Source organism: Octodon degus, unplaced genomic scaffold, assembly GCF_000260255.1.
Source record: "Octodon degus isolate 3935 unplaced genomic scaffold, OctDeg1.0 scaffold00235, whole genome shotgun sequence".
Taxonomy (NCBI): domain Eukaryota; kingdom Metazoa; phylum Chordata; class Mammalia; order Rodentia; family Octodontidae; genus Octodon; species Octodon degus.
Genome location: NW_004524811.1, coordinates 2,321,882 through 2,339,148, shown reverse-complemented (window position 1 = coordinate 2,339,148; position 17,267 = coordinate 2,321,882). Strand labels below are relative to the sequence as shown.

Sequence of the window (17,267 nt, the reverse complement as noted above, 5' to 3'; positions counted from 1 at the left end):
ATTTGTCCCATCATTCTCGACACCTTCTGAAGCAGTTCTGGAGGTCTTCTTTTATGAATGTCATTAGTTTAGCTGCCATGACTGCTTCAATGTCCTAAATTGATTCAGTTTTACCTTCCATGGTCATTTTGAACTTTGGAAAAGAGGCAGAAGCTGCATGGTGCCAGATTTAGTGAATAAGGTAGATGGGATATGCCATAATATTTTATTTATTTATTTTAAAGAAAGCACAAATTAGAATTAAAACAAAAAATTACAAGTGGTACAGAATATTTTATTTGCCAGAAATTGCCACAAACATTTGCTCAACAGATGATAAAAATATAACTTAAAAAATGTATTACAGTAAAACCCATTGTCATTTATTCACCTCAAACTATACAAAATACTCCCTCGCATTTTGAACACACTTATCCCACTGTTCTTGGTAATGTGTCTTTTATTGGAATACCATTTTTATTATTAAATGTTTACTTCATCTTTTGATGCTCCTTGTGTCTAGTTGGATACATGTTTTAAATACTAGACAATAAAGATTTCAAAAATGGAGAAATGTTTTTGTAATTTATTTTTAAAATGCAATGGCTGGGCCAGGGATATAGTTCAGTAGCACAGTGCCTGCCTCACAAGTGAGAGATCCTCAAGGAGAGTCACACAGAGAGAAAACTTTCTCTCAGGCTTTCACAGAGAGCAAATTGGTCAAGCAATGGCCATGACTCATCCACATGGCTGACACTGACAAAGAATCTGTGTACAGGGTACAAACTGTGGTACAGGGTTACAGGATAAACCTGAGGGGACTTGACTGATCTTATCAGATATAAAAGTTACATTTCATGTTATAGAGGTCTTGCTTTATTTTAGTCTTAACCATCCCGAAGAAAAGTATAAAAACGAGATATATAAAGCCATATTAATATGCTGAGCTGTGAAAGGCTCTAGTCAACAACTTCTGTGGATAACCCACTACTATTGTGGGCTCCTGGGCTGTGTTGGATTGTTTTACTGAATTCAAGCACCTATAGTATTTAGATACCGAAAGAATACCCACCTCTGATAGGACTAAACAAAAAAAGGGGGATACAAAGGAAGGACCATTTTCTATTTGTATATACAGAATAGTTGGGATAGATATACAGCTACTTTTGCTTAATTCAACGTGAAAGATTTGTTGTAATAGTGTTTGGACATGATATCCTCTCTGCTTCTTGTACTATGGCTAACCACTGAAAAGATAACTATGTGCAGTGTATTAATTATTGAAACTGTCCTATTAATCAGCTTTGAAACTGTCTCAGTGTTATTTTTTTCTCAATAAAACAAAATTTAAAAAAAAGTGAGAGGTCCTGAGTTTGATTTCTGGTACAAAAAAAAAAAAAAAAAAAATTTACTTTAAATTGAAACAGTCCATTAAAGATTACGGTGAACACATTTCATATTCAAATTAGTTTGAATATTTTTTGAGCCATTTAATGTTTTTATTCCTTGCATTATAAAAGTTCATCAAAAATGCACCTTTACCTTCACCTTTTGTATCATTACCCTCAGGCAATGAACACTTACCTCACGCATTCATTCTGGTGCTCTTGGTTGGACTCTTGACAAAGAAGTATAAGGAATACTTTGCACTATAGTGCCATCAGCTTTAGTCCTCAGAGGAATACTGGGCAGTAATGGAAGAGGGAGGGAGACGGAACCACACTGGTTATTTCAAATCCTTCATTTAGCTACTTTAATTTCATAGTTCTGTAGCCACCTCCACCAGAGGGCAGAAGGTGGAAAAGAAAGGAAAGGGAATAGAAGCTCATGCATGGTTTCAGAAGGCCTGGAGAAGCCTTGCTGCCTGAATGCAGTCAGTGATCATTTCACAGACTGGCCCAAAAAGACTGTGCTTGCTGGTATCAGGGCAGCCGAATCTGCTGAGTGCTTGATTCTCCTATGGGAAACCCTGGGTCAGGGGTGGGAGAGTGTGGCAGTATCTCAGCAAGAATGGAATCCTGAAATCACTGTCTCCAGGAAAGCACCACATAACGTTGGGCTGCTGACTTGGGTTCTCTGACACTGTCTGCATTTTTTTTTTCTCAGTGGTTATTCATTGTACAAGATGCAGACATGACATCCTGTCCACAAACACTATTAGAACAAATCTTCTTATTCATTGCATTAAGAAAATATAGCTGTATATCTATCCTATTTTGAATATACAGATACATTTGTATCCCTTTTTTTGTTTAGTTTTATCAGAGAAGGGTATTCCATTGTCATTTAAATATTGTAGGTGGGTGAATTTAGCAAAATAATGCAATATAGTCCAGTAGTCCATAATAGTAGTGAGTCATCCGCAGGACTGGCAATGTCAGAAGTTGTTGACCTGAGCCCTTTATACAGCCCAGCATACCAACATGGCTTCACCTCTTATACCTCGTCTGCTTTCTGATCGCTGACATAAAGATTACAAATGCACCTACCTCACAGCAACTGGTAGGAAGTAAAAATCAAATGCATGTGAATATGATGCCTGCACATAATCTCAATTATTGAATTATTACTAACTTGCTAGATGCTGCATTCGGAGTCCCACGTTAGAGAAACAAGAAATCAGTTTTAAAACCATTGACAAATGCAATATTTTCCACATTGCAACTCTTTTCAGAAACAAAATACTGATTTCCTCCCCTGTTTCACAAACATGTAACTTTTAGTAGTCAAGGATCAGGTGCCTTATGCGTACTTTGTTGACCGTACATACCTCCTCTAAATGAGAGATTTGTTCTCTAACCTAATGAATACTTTTTTATGTTTCTTTTAAGATCTTGACTGAAATTGGATTTAAAAATCATTTCTAAGAAAGCCTCAGTGAACTCCTTTCCTCCCCAAACATTTAACAAGTGTCCTGAATATCGAGTGATAAAGTTATCTTTGCAGCTCGGGTATTTCCAGCGATGTCCCTGTGCTGCCGTGGGAAAAGGCTGCCTGTGAAGGTCGGGCAGTGCTTCCTGCCTCCTTACTTCAGAAAAACCCAAAGGAGGGCTATAGTCCAAGGCTGGGCTCTACTCTGTCCTTGCAGCCTGGGAAAGACACAGGTAGTCTTGGAAATAAAGTTTCTTTACAAAATCTAGAAAAAAAAAAAATCCATTTGCCTAATGCAATAATGCTTGCTTTCAAAACTTTAATTCTAAAGTAAAATAAAAAACAAAGACCAAAAAAACCCCAATAAACAATTTAATTCTCAGTATCTGCAGTTATTTTGATTTTTTGTTTGTCTACACTGGCGAAAAGGAAATGTAGGATCTGATAAGCAGAATTTGGAAACAAGAAACTCTTCTTTCCACCGTTCTCTTTCACTGATTGAACCTTAACCTTCCTGCCCTTTTCTGCTGCCCCCGGGAGGGTAGGACCTGGGGGACGTTCAGCAGACCCTTTGCTTTCAGCTTGCTTCCCCAGAGTGACTTCCTTGCAGGGGGGGCCAAGGGGGCTCTGTCATCAAGGGTTATTCTGGGGAGGGCCCAAGATGTGAGAGGAGGGAGGGAGGGAGTGGTCCGCGGGTGGGTCTGTCGAACAGATAAAATATGAAGCTCCTGTCCTTGAAGTACAACTTGCTCCTTCCTGACGGAAGAGAAAGGCATCGGTAAGGGACACGTAGAGGAGAGCAAAGCGACCAAGAGAGCAGCGAGCAGGATTAGGCGAGACATGTTCACGAAACGGTGCCCCGGCCTTGCTCCGGAAGAGCGCCACCACCCAGCCGTTGCCCCGAAGCGGGTAAGAGCCGCGATCAGCATTCCGCCCGCCAGCAGACGGGTTGCGGGGCTCCCGAGTCCTGGCCAATTCAGGGTCACCCCTTCCCGCCCTCGGCCCTCCCTGTACCGCCTCCTTCCCTGGCCGTCGGCCCGGGGTGCGAGTCCCGGGTCCCGGGCAGGGGTTCCTCAGAGTCGGCGCTGCTGGGTCTGTAGGTCCCGCTCCGCTACCCGGGCGCCTAGCACCCCCTTGCGGGGTGCGCACCCGCTCCGCTCGGCTCCCCGCCCGCAGCTAGTGGACCTGGGCGCGCGCGGGCGCCGGGGCGGCTGGAACTGAGGCCGTCGGGACTTGCCCCGTGGCCCCGCGGGCCTCTGCGCCCTGCTCCGGGAGCCCGCAGCCCGGACCGCCTCGCCCGCCCCAGACGTGAGCTCCTGCAGGCGCGCCTGGGGCTCCGCGCCACCCACCGCCACTCTCTGCGCGCGGCTCGGGGCTGAGCTTCTCGCGGGGTGACGTCCTGAGCTGGGCGCAGAGGACCGGCCACCGCAGCGCCCTGGGCGCCCGGGACTCCTGCGTGCCAACTTTCTCTCGGGCGGGCCGTACCGTCCAGGCACCGCCGGCGCCCGGAGCGCAGCTTCTGTGCAGCTGGGTTAGGCGCGCTCGGTCCAGTCTTGGGAAAGGACAGCTCTGCCCCTCTTGCGGGTGGGGAAAAGGAAAGGAAGGGCGCCACAGGACGGTCCCCACAGCCCCGAGGCCGCAGGACCAGAGTTGAAGCCGTCTTTCCTTAAGGCACTGGGGCCACAGAAGCCGCTCGCTGCGCGAGGGTCCCAGCTACACTCGGTAAGGACAGCGCCGTTCAGCGCAGAGCCTTGGGCTGAGGCTGTGCCGGGTCGGTCTGGTCCCCAGGAGCCCAGTTTCGCGCGCCGTGGCGTCTCCCGCTGTCTGTGACACCTGCTAGAGGCCGGTGGATGGCGGTGTGGACCTCATTTCATGAGGCTTCCTACTGGGGGACAGCCTGGCGGCGTCCCAGCTTCTCTGAAAAGCTGTCCTAGCAGATCATAAAGTACAGCGTTCCTCTGTGGGAAACGGATGCGCTGCAGAGACTGGCTCACCTGGACAAGGCTTCGACAACTTTGCACATGTGTGGTCTGTAGTTTTTAATTTCAGTTTTTAAAAGTTTGAAGTAATTTTCTGATGGAAGCAAGGCAGCAAAGCTACCCCATACCTCTATCGGAGAAGGGGGTGCTAATTGGTGATTGTTGCCCAAGAACGCATTTTAGTAGAATTTAAAATTAAAATTAAATTTGTTTTGCCATAACCTCAAGAAAATGAGAGGAAACTATGTTATCCACACCCCACTGGTCACAGCGACACCACTACCAACCAACACTGACCAGTGTGTCCATCTGTATTATTAGGCTTTTAATAATACAATGATTTGATTGTGTAAGATTGTGCTCAAAATCACATCCTCAAACCAGATGCCTGAGGCTTCAAAAGGTCAGATTAGATGCCGAAACATTGGGGTTTCTGAATGGCTGTGCCAGTGGTGCAGTCTGAGCTCCCTGAGGTCCACGGGAGCTATGCCATCAAGTTTTAGCTAAGCATATCCAAGGGAGAAATAGATATGTATTACTTAATTTAAAAGTCTTTACTAGTGCATGTTTGCAGTGCACAGTGATGACACCCCTTGTGGTACAGGTACATAATACATCGCCATTCTTTTGGTTTCATTTCTCCCTCCTCCCCCCTCTATATCTTGCTTGGTCCCATTCTCATTTGGAAAAAGTGTAAGTATTCCCTGTTGGCTATCTTTTACTTTTCTCTATAATTTATTTATACTTTGGATTCTCATGTAAGAGAAGCCATGCTATATTTAAATCTGTATGTCAGATTTATCTCACATTATATCCATTTCCCTACATATGACTTATGTATCCTCCTTTATGGTAAAGTGGGACCCCATTGCATATAAATACCCCATTTTCTTTAGCCATTCATCTGTCCATGGACAGATAGGCTCTTCCAAGATTTAGCTGTTATGAATTGTATTGCTATAAAAATAGGTACACAAGTATTACTGTATAATGATGTCTTTAACTCTGAGAAAGCTGTATTTGAACTGCACTTTTCCCTAATAAGTTTCTCAGTGAGTATACATTCATGCCTCCTCTGTCCTGAAACTGTTCTCAGCATTACATTTTGAAGAAATAGAACAGTATATGTTGATCAAAGCATGCTTGTCTTGAGCGTACACGATCAGTACTATACACTCAAATAATTTGGTTGTTTCTTAATTTCTATGTCCCTTTCTGTTATGGTTTGTATCTAAGTGTCCCTCCAAAGCCTCATGCAGTAATAGGGCAGCTTCTAGTTTGTGGTTAATTCATGATCCAGTGCCAGGATTATGTGTGTGAGTGCCCTGGGGCAAATATTCTGCATTCAAATACAAGGAAGTGGGTAGAGGCTAGCTAGCTCTTTGCTCTTTGCCGCTGCCATGAAATGCTGCTGTCTGCCATGTGCCACTCTGCCTTGGAGCCAATTGAATATGAACTAAACCTCCCCTAGCTGTGAGCTAAATAAACCTTTCTTTCCTTCATTTTGGGTGTTGGACATTTTGTCCCAGTAACCAGAGAAGAGTAACTGAGACACCTTCCAAGAAAACTTTTGGAAGGTGGAAGTGGAAGAAATGCTAAGAGTAAAACATGCCATAAATGATCGGCCTTGGTAGAAACAATTGAAAAGGAGAATAGGTTTTGGTGTTAGACACCTAGCTCTACCCCTTACAAGCCAGGCTCTAGGTAAACCGAATAATTGTGATGCCTGAGTTTCCATCAGAAAGTGGAACACTGTGTAGATAAAGGAAATAAAGCAGGGCTGGGGAGATGGCTCAGTAGAATAAGCACTTCCCTGGTAAGTGCAAGGGCCTGAGTTCAATCCCTGGTTCTGCCAAAAAAAAAAAAAGGAAATAAATTTGTACTAGAAGTATTGTGTGTGCAACAGTTTTACATTCTATGAAGACTCTCTAATCTTTTTGTTGTTAAAACCACTTATTCATGCCTGGCTAGCTCAGTCTTAAAACCACTTACTGAGGTACCGTCATACAAAGAGCTGCACGTATTTAATATACCAAATTGATGAATTTGCAATAAACATATGTCTGTGAAGCTATCAGCACAGTCTGTGCATCTATCACCTCTATAAGGTTCTTTCTGCTTATTTATTATTATTATTTCATTATAAAAGCATATCATAAGATAGCTTAGCAAAATTTTAAGTATGTAATATGATATTGTTAATAATAAAGTGTAGATGGCTAGAAATTATTTGTCTTGTATTATTGGAATTTTGTGGTCTTTTCCCAATACCTTCCCATTTTCCCACTCTCCTGCTCCCATAAATCACTATTATAATCTCTATTTCTCTGATATTAACTCTTAAGATGCTTCAGTGACAGTGTGGTCATACAGTATTTGTCCTGTGTCTGGCTTACTTTATTTAGGATAATGTGCCCCGGCTTCATCAATCTTCTTGCACGTGGCATGATTTCCTTTTTCTTCCAGGAGACTGAATAGTATTCTATTCCATCTGTATACCACGTTTTCTTTACCCATTTATCTACCAATGAACATTCAGATGGCTTCTGTGTTGTAGCTATTGCATAGAATACTGCAAAGAAAGAAGACCCTTGCTTTAACTTATATCTAAAACTAGGGTTCCTCGGTTTAATTTTTTGAGGACCTTCCTTGTTGTTTTCCACAATGGATATGCTAATTTAGGTTCCTACCAACAGTATATTGGAGTTTCCTTTCTCCATATCTAAAGTTGTTTATTTATTTATTTTTTTTTGTAACAGCCATCTTAATGGTTGTGAGCTAATATTTCATTTTGGTTTTAATTTGCATTTAAGTGATGATGATGTTGACCAACTTCCACAGGCCTGAAGAGCTGGGCTGTCAAAGCAATTAACTGCTAATCACTGTGGTTGCCAAATGTACTTCAGGAGCAAAGATTTTAAGATAAGCATATACTTGATGAAAAATACCAATCTGGCTTCTATTTTTTTTTTTTTTTTTTTTTTTTTTTGCGGAACCGGGGATTGAATTCAGGTCCTTGCGCTTGCCAGGGATGTGCTTATTCCACTGAGCCATCTCCCCGGCCCTTTGGCTTCTATTTTTGTAAATTATTTGGTCTCTACTGTTCTTGTTTCATGCTAGCTCTGTTATTTTCACATGAAAGCAGAATGCTACCTTGTGTAGAACTCCCCTCTTTTTAGTTATGAGACCCATGAACAGCTTTCCTGCCTAAATTGCTCGTATTTGTTTACTTACTGTCATGTGAAGAGGGGTTAATTGCTTTCTTAAATATTTCTATAAGTCAGGTTAAAAAGTGTTGAACTTCAAGTTTTTGCTTGGTATATCCAGGCACTGTCTAGGGCCTCACATTGATATTAATAAAGGAATGTTCTTCAAAATAGCAGTACGTTTTATTTAGATACAGAAGTGATTTCAAGAAACATGACTTACATTAAAGTTGCTTTTTATTAACATAATTTTGAAATTGAGGAGATATTTTATTAATGTTCCACACATAACTTTAATTCAAGAACATAATTATACCAAAAGAAAAATTTGAAAATTTCTGTTCAGGTTATTGGCATTAGTTACTCAAAGAAAAAAAAAAAAAAACCAGGAATCCTGCTGTTGTCACTGTTTCTTAATTTCATTTTTGTAAATATAAAGAGAAATTTCAATTATGAAAAAATTTTAAAAGATATACATATATGTACTTTTATTTCCTATCTTAAAGATTTTGAGTTACAGTACTATTTTCAGATTGATTAGTTCAAGTATGCTGTGTTTTGAAACGAGATCTTATTTTTTCCTCTGTTTTCATAAAATCTGGTACTGGTTGTGGCCTAGTGCCTTGGGTTTTACAGCTTTTTCTTTTAAGTGCAAGACCTTTTCAACAAAAATAGTGTTTGTCATCAGTTTGGTATGAAATATTTATAGTTATAAGCAAAAGTACATAAAAATTGAATATAATTTAGCACAAAAGTTAAGTTTGTTCACTATGATGGCATCTTAGAATTAAAGCTATTGCTAGGACCAAAAAGCACTGATTGAATGTGTTGTGATTATCCTAAAGATAAATGTCTGGATGCAGGGAATATTTTGTACTAAAAATGCTTACACATGGTGTGTGTGTATGTGTGTGTGTATGTGTGTGTGTTATATAAGTGTATGTGAGTCTGTGAGAGGAAGACACACAAAACTTGTCTTGCTTTAATTCATAAACATTTCAGTCTCCATTGCTCAACTCCTCATGCTGATTCTTTCAGGTTGAACCATAGTTTCCTTCTTGCCAAATGTCAGAACAGGTATACATTTTGAAGTATAATGCTTTTTAAATAGTAAAATGTAAAATTAAAAGTGCCCACATTAAAAAAGTACTTGAGATCAAGGTTATCTTTAGCAAATATCATTGCCATATCAGACGTGACTCTGTAAGTTCATTTGTGTTCCTCACAATCCCTGTCATCCTTCCAACAGAGACAATAAAAAATTTGGGGAAATTGAAAAAAAAAAAAAAAAAGGAGCTAGGCCTTTGCATGATTTATTGCAGAAACATCTATCTAGGTCTTCAATTTACTTTTAAAAGTAAAAGTAATTTTTCATTTTTGCTATTGAATTGGAAGAGTTCCTTATAGATTTCAGATATTGATTCTGTAATATATACAGTTTGCAAATAGTTCCTCCCATTCTGCAGTTGACTTTTTGTTGATGTTTCCTTTGTGCAGAAGTTTGTTAGCTCTACATATTCCAGTGGTTCACTACTTTTTTCTGTTGTTTATGTTTTGGTGTCACATCCAAGAAATTATAGCAACTTCCAGTGCCAGCAAGATATTTTTCTATATTTTCTTTTAGGAATTTTATGGTTTCAGATTTTATAGTTAAGTCTTTAGCCAACTTTTACTTGATTTTTGTGTATGGTGTGGGATAAAGGACCAATTTATTCTATGCATGTGGATATCCAGTTTTCCCAATGCCATTTGTAGAAGAGACTTTTTTCTATATTGTTTATTCTTGGCACCTTTGTTAAAGAGTAGATGACTAGGTATGCAGATATTTCGCTAGGCTGTCTTCCCTGTTCCATTGGCCAGTATATGTATTTGTATGCCAGCAGGAGATTGGATTGATTACTGTACATAATTTGAAATCAAAAAGGGTGAAACCTTTGTCTTTCTCTTGCTCAAATGGCTTTGGCTGTTTGGTTCCTCCGTTAGTATGCTTTTCTGTTGCTCAGACACAATGCCTAAAACTGATGGCTTGAAGGCAGGAGAGGGTTACCTTGGGTCATGGTTCCAAGGGATTCATTTTGGGGTTGGCTGGTTCCGAGGCAGAGACTTCCAAGGTGGAGCAAAGCTGCTTAGTTGGTGCAGGCTGGGAAGCTGAGCAACAGAACAGTGCCAGAGACAAAAGGCCAGGTACCACATGGGTGCACGACCAACCCAGGCACACCCAGAAGTGTGCTTTCTGATTTCCAGGGCATTTCTTTAAGCCAATGAAGTTGACACAATTAATGTAAATTCTCACAGTCCCTGACCTGTTATTTGAGTATCTTTTCCCATCTCAGACTAGACAGGAAACTCGCAGCTAGAGTTCTGTGGTTCCAGAACTATGCTATGCAATAGAGTAGTGGCTAGTGGCATGGGGTTATTTAACTAATCAAAATTCAGTGAAATGAAAAATTCCATTCTTCAGCCTCACTAGGCACATTTCAAGTGCCCAGGGTTACTCTATTGTCAGCATGGATGGCAGATCCTTTTTACTCTTTAATGAGACTCTAGGGTAATTAAAAGTGCTGCTATCCCAGCGTCTCCCTCTCCGCTTCCTGTTCTCCTAAGGAGTATGTGTCTTTGCATGGCAGAACCATTCCTGCTTCGTGGAGATCTTTTTCACTGTTGTGGCTTTTGTTGACTAGTAAATGGCTAGATTCTTTAATAAATCAACCAACAAAGTGTGTATTAGGTGTAGGATCTCTTTTAGCTTTGATAGAACTTGCTTATGTGTTGTTTTTCTCTCTTCCCAATGAGCTTTAAGACTAATGAGTTTCTAGATTTTAAAGAAGAGACCAATATAATGGAATGAGGCTCTTCTTTCCTATATATATCCTTACACATTGTACCTTTTTTTAAAGAATGAAAGTTCTAGAATCCTGAGTCAATGTTAGGAGCAAAGTCTAATGGGAGCACTCAACTTACTCAGATTTAAGAATTAATGCTCCACCTCTTTAGGATTCCTCTTGAACTCCTCCCCATTTGAGGACCTATGTATAGTATTATACTTTATTTTGACTGTATTTTCTCTCCTGTTCCAGAACATAAGCTGATAAAAAGCAGAGAATTTTTCATTTATCTTCATTGCAGAAGAGATGCCTGATATGTTGTTGCTATCTATTTCTGAATGAATCATAGAGAAATATTCAGAATTCACTAAGATAAGTGCATGTTGTATTAGTTTCCTATGGTTGCTGGTAGCAACTTGTCATAAATTGGGTGGCTTATAACAACAGAAGTTTATTTGTTCATTGGTTTGAAGGATATATATTAAAAATCAAGGTGTTGGTAGGTCTTGCTTCCTTGAAAACTGGAGGGGAAATTCCTTCCTCCTCTCTTCCCTGTTTCTGTGGTTGTCAGCAGTCCTAGGTGTTCCCTGGCTTGGAGACGTCCATTCTGTCTCTGGTTCACCACCACATGGGCTTCTTTCCTGTGTGACTCTGAGTTTCCTCCCCATGTTACAAGACTACCAGTTGCATTGGATCTAGGACTCACCCCAATCCAGGATGATCTCATCTTTTCCTTGCCTGAACTTCTTACTTTCTAAGAGTTTGTTGTTTGCAGAGCACATGCAGTTTGTAGTATTTATTAGTCTTACAGAAAGGCAATCCCTATACAGTTTGGGAGACCATGTTCTGCTAATGTGAGCCTTCATGTGCTTGCAGGTGGGCTTTTGGGGAGTACCTAGATCATGGATGAGTGATGTTTATCAGTGGATTAGTCCATTGATGAGTTGATAGTTGGGTGTGGTGTTTGGAGGTAAGGCTTGGTGGGAAGAGGTGGGTCACTGTGGGGGTGGACAGGAAGGCTATATATTCTTTCTCCTCCCTTGTTCATTTTCTGCTTCCTGCCTGGCAGTCATGCCATGAGCTCATTCTCTTCTGCCATCATCCTCTGTCAGGCTACCCTGCCTTGGAACCACTCAACTATGCACTGAAACCTCTACAAGCTATGAACCAAAACAAACATGTTTTCCTTTAACTTATGGGTGTTGGATATTTTGTCCCAGCAATGAAAAGTAACTAAGACTGTACCCTGCTGTGTGGTGGTTTACCTATGGATTGCTGAGTCAGTGTCTCGCTCCAGGCTGTTTCTTATCCCCAGCCTTGTCTCCAATCTCTCTACCTTTTCTGTTTACTCAAAAAGATCCAGAGAGAGAGAAAGAGAGAGAGAGAGAGAGAGAGAGAGAGAGAGAGAGAGAGAGAGAGAGATCCTGGAGCATTGCTGCTCTGTTTGCCTCACTCTTGAGCACTCTACAGTGGCATGTGCTCATGTTTGAGCTCTGTGGAAAGCTGTCCAGTGCCTATAAATTATGTTTGCCTCTCAGACTGCTGGTGATGGCTCCCATCAGTTCATCTTGCAGCAGCTGTTTGAAATGCTCCTGCGGTGCATGTGTACATGTCCAAACCATCAGAGCTGGAGATGACAAATGCATGTCAGTACTTGATTGGGCTGGCTGGGGATCTAGGAGGGCCTTCAGGTGATTCATCTTGCCATTCTATATTGGGGCTGGAACTCTGGAAGAGGCCCAAAATGACATATGTGGACAAGGGCTGATGAGCCACCAAGCTGCCTGGGGAGGCAGGCACAAAATACAGGGAAGAGTTGCAAGACCGTCTGGTGCGTCTCTTCGTGCTTACTTGGCTGGCCCAGGGCCCTGCTGCCCCTTTGGTTGGTGGTATTTGAGGGATGCTTTCTGTTTCCAGCAAAGGGAGAGTTTTAAAGAAAAGTCCTGCAGGTTTCATTGAAATGCAGGTAGGTCTCTCTGCAGCCAGGAGAGTGACATTCTGCTGAAGTGCCACAGCAGCTTATTAAAGGTTAACAGTATCAGGAAATATTAATTAGGGGCTTTGTAGACCCCTTGAGTATTGAAAAACCTCTTTATGAATATTCAATCAAACTTTTCTGGTGAGGGCAGCACAACTATCCAAGAGGTGAAACCCTTGTGCTAGACCTAAATAACCTTCACTTTGAAGAGTTCAGCTGCACAGTCTGGACAGAAAGAGGAATAGTTTCATCCATTCATTCAACAAATATTTATGGCTCTAGGCCCTTGGGATTTCAACAGGGAACAAAACAAAGATTCCTACATTTGTGAAGTTTAGGTTTGTTATAACTAATCAATAAACCTCATAACCGTAGTCTAGGGAAGAGAGAATTGCATCAGCAGTATGCATTATTGTGCTAGGGCCTTCCACGCTGTACCCTGCCGTGAGAGCTCAGGATGAGGGACCGCCATCTGCCTCACTTTCAGAACACTGACTACTTATCCATCTTATGCCTATCTGTTGTTCTGTGTTTAAAGATCTCCACCTTTTTGTTCTCTTACTTTGAGCCACTTAATCTGGTTTTCAGTGGATATTTGTGCCAACGCTGGGAAACTAACCATGTGGGATGTATTGATGGCACCTATATTGGTCTCCACTGTGACACTTTTGTAAGGATTTTTAAGGATTATTTTGACAGTACATGATTTTCACATTTGTAATGCCTATTTCAGAAGCTCATTCTGTGAGCAAGATGCCACCCTTCTATAGTGTGGCTTCAAAATCAAAGCTACACTATTTCACTTCACATTTCCTTGTGGTCCTTTAAAAATAATTTTATCCAACTGAAGAAAAATCAGAAGTGGAGCTCCAGACATATCCAAAAGTGTGTTTTAGTAATCCTCTAGGTGTCTCTAAAGGCAATCAAAGACCATTATACTACATCTGAAAGCTATAATTTTAATATGGAAGTAGAAACTGAGCAGGACATAGATTCATCTTGCTTTACTCTTCCCCTCCCTCTTCTGGCAGTTGAGGAGCACTCTACAGTGCTCTTCCTCCTGACACTAGATTCATGGTGTCTTTCCAACACCACTTCTCCAACTTCCTGATACAAACTAAATGTCCAGCAATCCAGTTCAATCTTGGAGTTTACTGTTTACTTATAGTTACTATCAGATCCCACAAGTAAAAGGCTTCTGTCCAACCAGACTGAGTCCCCGTCAGATGCCAGCTGCAGGTCTTGGGTCACCTGTACTTCTGGCTGGCTAGCTGTAAATCATGGTTTTTTCCTATCCTCTCTTAGGTCTGATAATTTGCTAGGCTAGCTCACAGAATTCAGGGAGGCATTTTACTTACATTAACTGGTTTGTGATAAAGAACAAATGAACATTCATTTAAGCAGGTACCCAGACCAGGTTCAAAACCTGCTGAGTATTGGAGCTTCTGTCTTGGTGGAGTTGGTGGTACACCATTCCTGCATGAGGTCATGCTGATTGACTCGATACTTTCCACATCCCGGCACTGAGGGGTTTTCATGGAGGCTTGCACATCTCAGCATGATTGATTATTAATTCATTTCCCAGCCCCTTTTCTGTAATCTAGGGCTGAAAACTGCAGGCTTCTAATAATGTTTGGTGTTTCTGGCAATTGCCCCCTTCCTGGAGCTCTTTAAGATGCCCATCAGAAATTGAGGATCTCCTCATGAAGATAAAAGGAACCCTCGTCCCTCCTATCAGTCAGGAACTTCTAAGGCATTTAGGGCTCCCAGTCAGTAAGAGCAGAGCTTACCTCAGGAGGGCTGCGTAGATGGCAGCATCCACATGGCCTGTCCTGTTTGCTGCTTTCTTGGTGGATGTTTTCCAATCCTTAATATGGTGACCCTCTGCCAAGCAGCACAGTTACTTATTCAATCCCCAAAGCAGACAAATTCAAGGGAAGCTGAAGGCTGTCACATAGCCTGGGTTCTCTGGAGGCATCTCACCTGGGGGAAGGTCAGAACTGAGCATTTACCCAGGTGTGTGGCCTGAGGGTGGGGAACAGGAAGGGGAGAGGCGGAGGGTGGTGTTGGGGGTCAGACCCTCAATAGGCCTGGATCAAGCTAGGAGCCGGGAGTGCCCCAGGGGTAATTTTTAAAAGAGATTTTCTTTAAGTAAGTGTTGTCCTGTCTCTTATGTTTCTCAAAGACAAAGGAAAAACTTTTTTAAAAAAATCTTCCAAACTGTCTTTTCTCTCCTTAGTGCAGTAAGGACCAGAAATAGGTACATCATAGTTCTCCCTTACCCATGATTTTACTTTTCCTGGAAGCAACTGAGGCCCAAAGATATTAAGTAAAAACTCCAAAGATAAACAATTGATAAATTTTAAGTTGTGTAGTGAGATGAAGCCTCATGATGTTTGGGATGAGTGTTAGTCAGTTTTTTATTGCTATGAACAAATACAGGAGAAAAATAGCTTAAAGAAGGAAAGATTGATGTCTGGTGACTTCAGAGCTTTTCAGCCATGGCCAGCTGTCAACCAGCTAGAAGTGCCATGGGGGAAGGGTATGACAGAGGAAAGCTGTTCACTTTCTGTCAGCCAGGAAGGAGAGAAAAAGGGAAAGCACCAGAAAGCAAGGGTCTGGAGACCTGGCATAGTCCCCAAGGCCACACTCCGTGGTCCATGGCATATCCAGGTGGCACCTGTGTCCTCCGGTGATGCAATCAAATGACGAACACTCATCATCCAACCTGTTCTTCAGCACCATGAGTTTTTTTGGGAAAGCTTAGACAAAGCCAATAATGATGAGAATCACCTCTTTTTCCAGGATGGACACATTGCACCAGCTTCTTGCCTATTCTCTTAGCAGCTGTCTTTGCTGTTGGATTGACTGTCACAGTGCTTATGACCAGGCAGCCTTTATTTTCATTAAGCAATGGGTCCTCAAAGCAAGTAACAATTCTGGCCATTCAGATGCACCAGAGAGAAGCCACATGATACTACCTCTGGATGAATCAATAAATGTTTCTGATTTTATAGAAAATAAAGCAAATTACATGCTGTTGCTAAGATTAAATCTTCTACCTACAAAATTGTGAAGGAACAAGAAATTCGTGCTCTTTTTACTGTCACACTGACACAGCAAAAGTCACCACCTTAGTATACGATACATACTTGGCAAGATGGCAAAGGCATTGCAGTTGGAAAAGCAGGAAAAACTGTCAATTGGAAAATTACCAGAGGCTTCAATTAGCTATGGAGGGTCTTGAATACATCCAGTTTGACCTGTTCTCCTTTTTCACAACTTTCTGAAAATAAAGGTTGACTCTGCTAGAAGTCCGAAAGCAGAGCCTCTGTAATGGTTTCAGTTGCTGCAGCAAAAACATTAAACGAATACATAGACACACATTACTAACCAAAAGAGAAAGCTGCAGGATCCAGACCTGGGAGTCATGTTCCTCTATTATGTATGTTTCAAGAGAGAAAAGTGTAAAAAGGCAGTAGTGTTAATAGCCTTTCATAAATTTGGAAACTTTCTTTGGGTTTGCCTATTCATTCCTGCTCCGTGAACAAGCCAGTTCTGAGTGTTTGGTGGGTGGAGGAAGGGTGAGCATCAAGGTGCAGGGAGGATAGAAGATGAGACGAGGAGGGGTGGCAGCCAGGCATGTGGGTGCCCCAGCTGATGGAAGGTGATGAGGCTGTTCATCTAAGTGGGCATCAGAGTCTGAGTAACATGAAGCAAGGGTCTGCATGGGGGAGCCCCCAGCATGTGGGACTTGGACCAGGTGAGTATAGCAAACCTCTGTGAAGTGAGGCTGAAGGGAGACAAATTACTACAGACTGGGGGACTCATCAAGTCATTAAACATGCCATCAACAAGGTGTATTTCTTCTAAGTGGAAAAGAAGTTAAAAATATCAGCAGGGCATCAAGAAGCATGCCTCCAAGAGATTGAAGGAGGAGATCTAAAGGTGAAGCCCAACCAGGGCCACGTAGCAACTTATTAAAGCCCTATCTCAAAATAATATATAAAAGTAAGGCTGGGGTTGAAACTCAGTGCAAGGGACTTGGGTTTAATCTTCATTATTATCAAAATGAACTCTAGATCTAGAACCTGTGTTATGAGACTAGAATTGACAGACAAGAAAATATGTGGCTTTCAGTATGTAAAGATAGATACAGAAATATATATCCAATATGTGTGTATGTGAGTACACGCAACATATACATACATTTTTCCATCTAGCTCTATCTACTGAGATACAGGGGAATAGTGACACCCCAAGAGCAATTTCCTGTGAATACCCAGGTCTTAGTTTTTTCCACAAAACCCCTAAGCTCCTTAGAGAAATGGCTGATTGCACAGCAAGTACAGGCTGAGTTTAAAACACCTCATTTTGGAAATGAAGGAAACAGTCAGAGAATAAGAAGGGCGTGTCAAGGTGACAGAGA

General features: G+C 41.7%; 1 protein-coding gene across 1 annotated transcript in view; it reads left to right on the top strand.

The window, feature by feature from the left end:
• The first annotated feature begins 3,270 nt into the window (after positions 1 to 3,270).
• Corin (corin, serine peptidase) overlaps positions 3,271 to 17,267 on the top strand; it is a 303,897-nt gene continuing 289,900 nt past the window's right edge. The window contains exon 1 of the mRNA XM_023705996.1: positions 3,271 to 3,759. Within this exon, the coding sequence (XP_023561764.1) occupies positions 3,691 to 3,759 (69 nt within the window). The 5' untranslated portion in view covers positions 3,271 to 3,690. The remainder of the gene's footprint in view (positions 3,760 to 17,267) is intronic.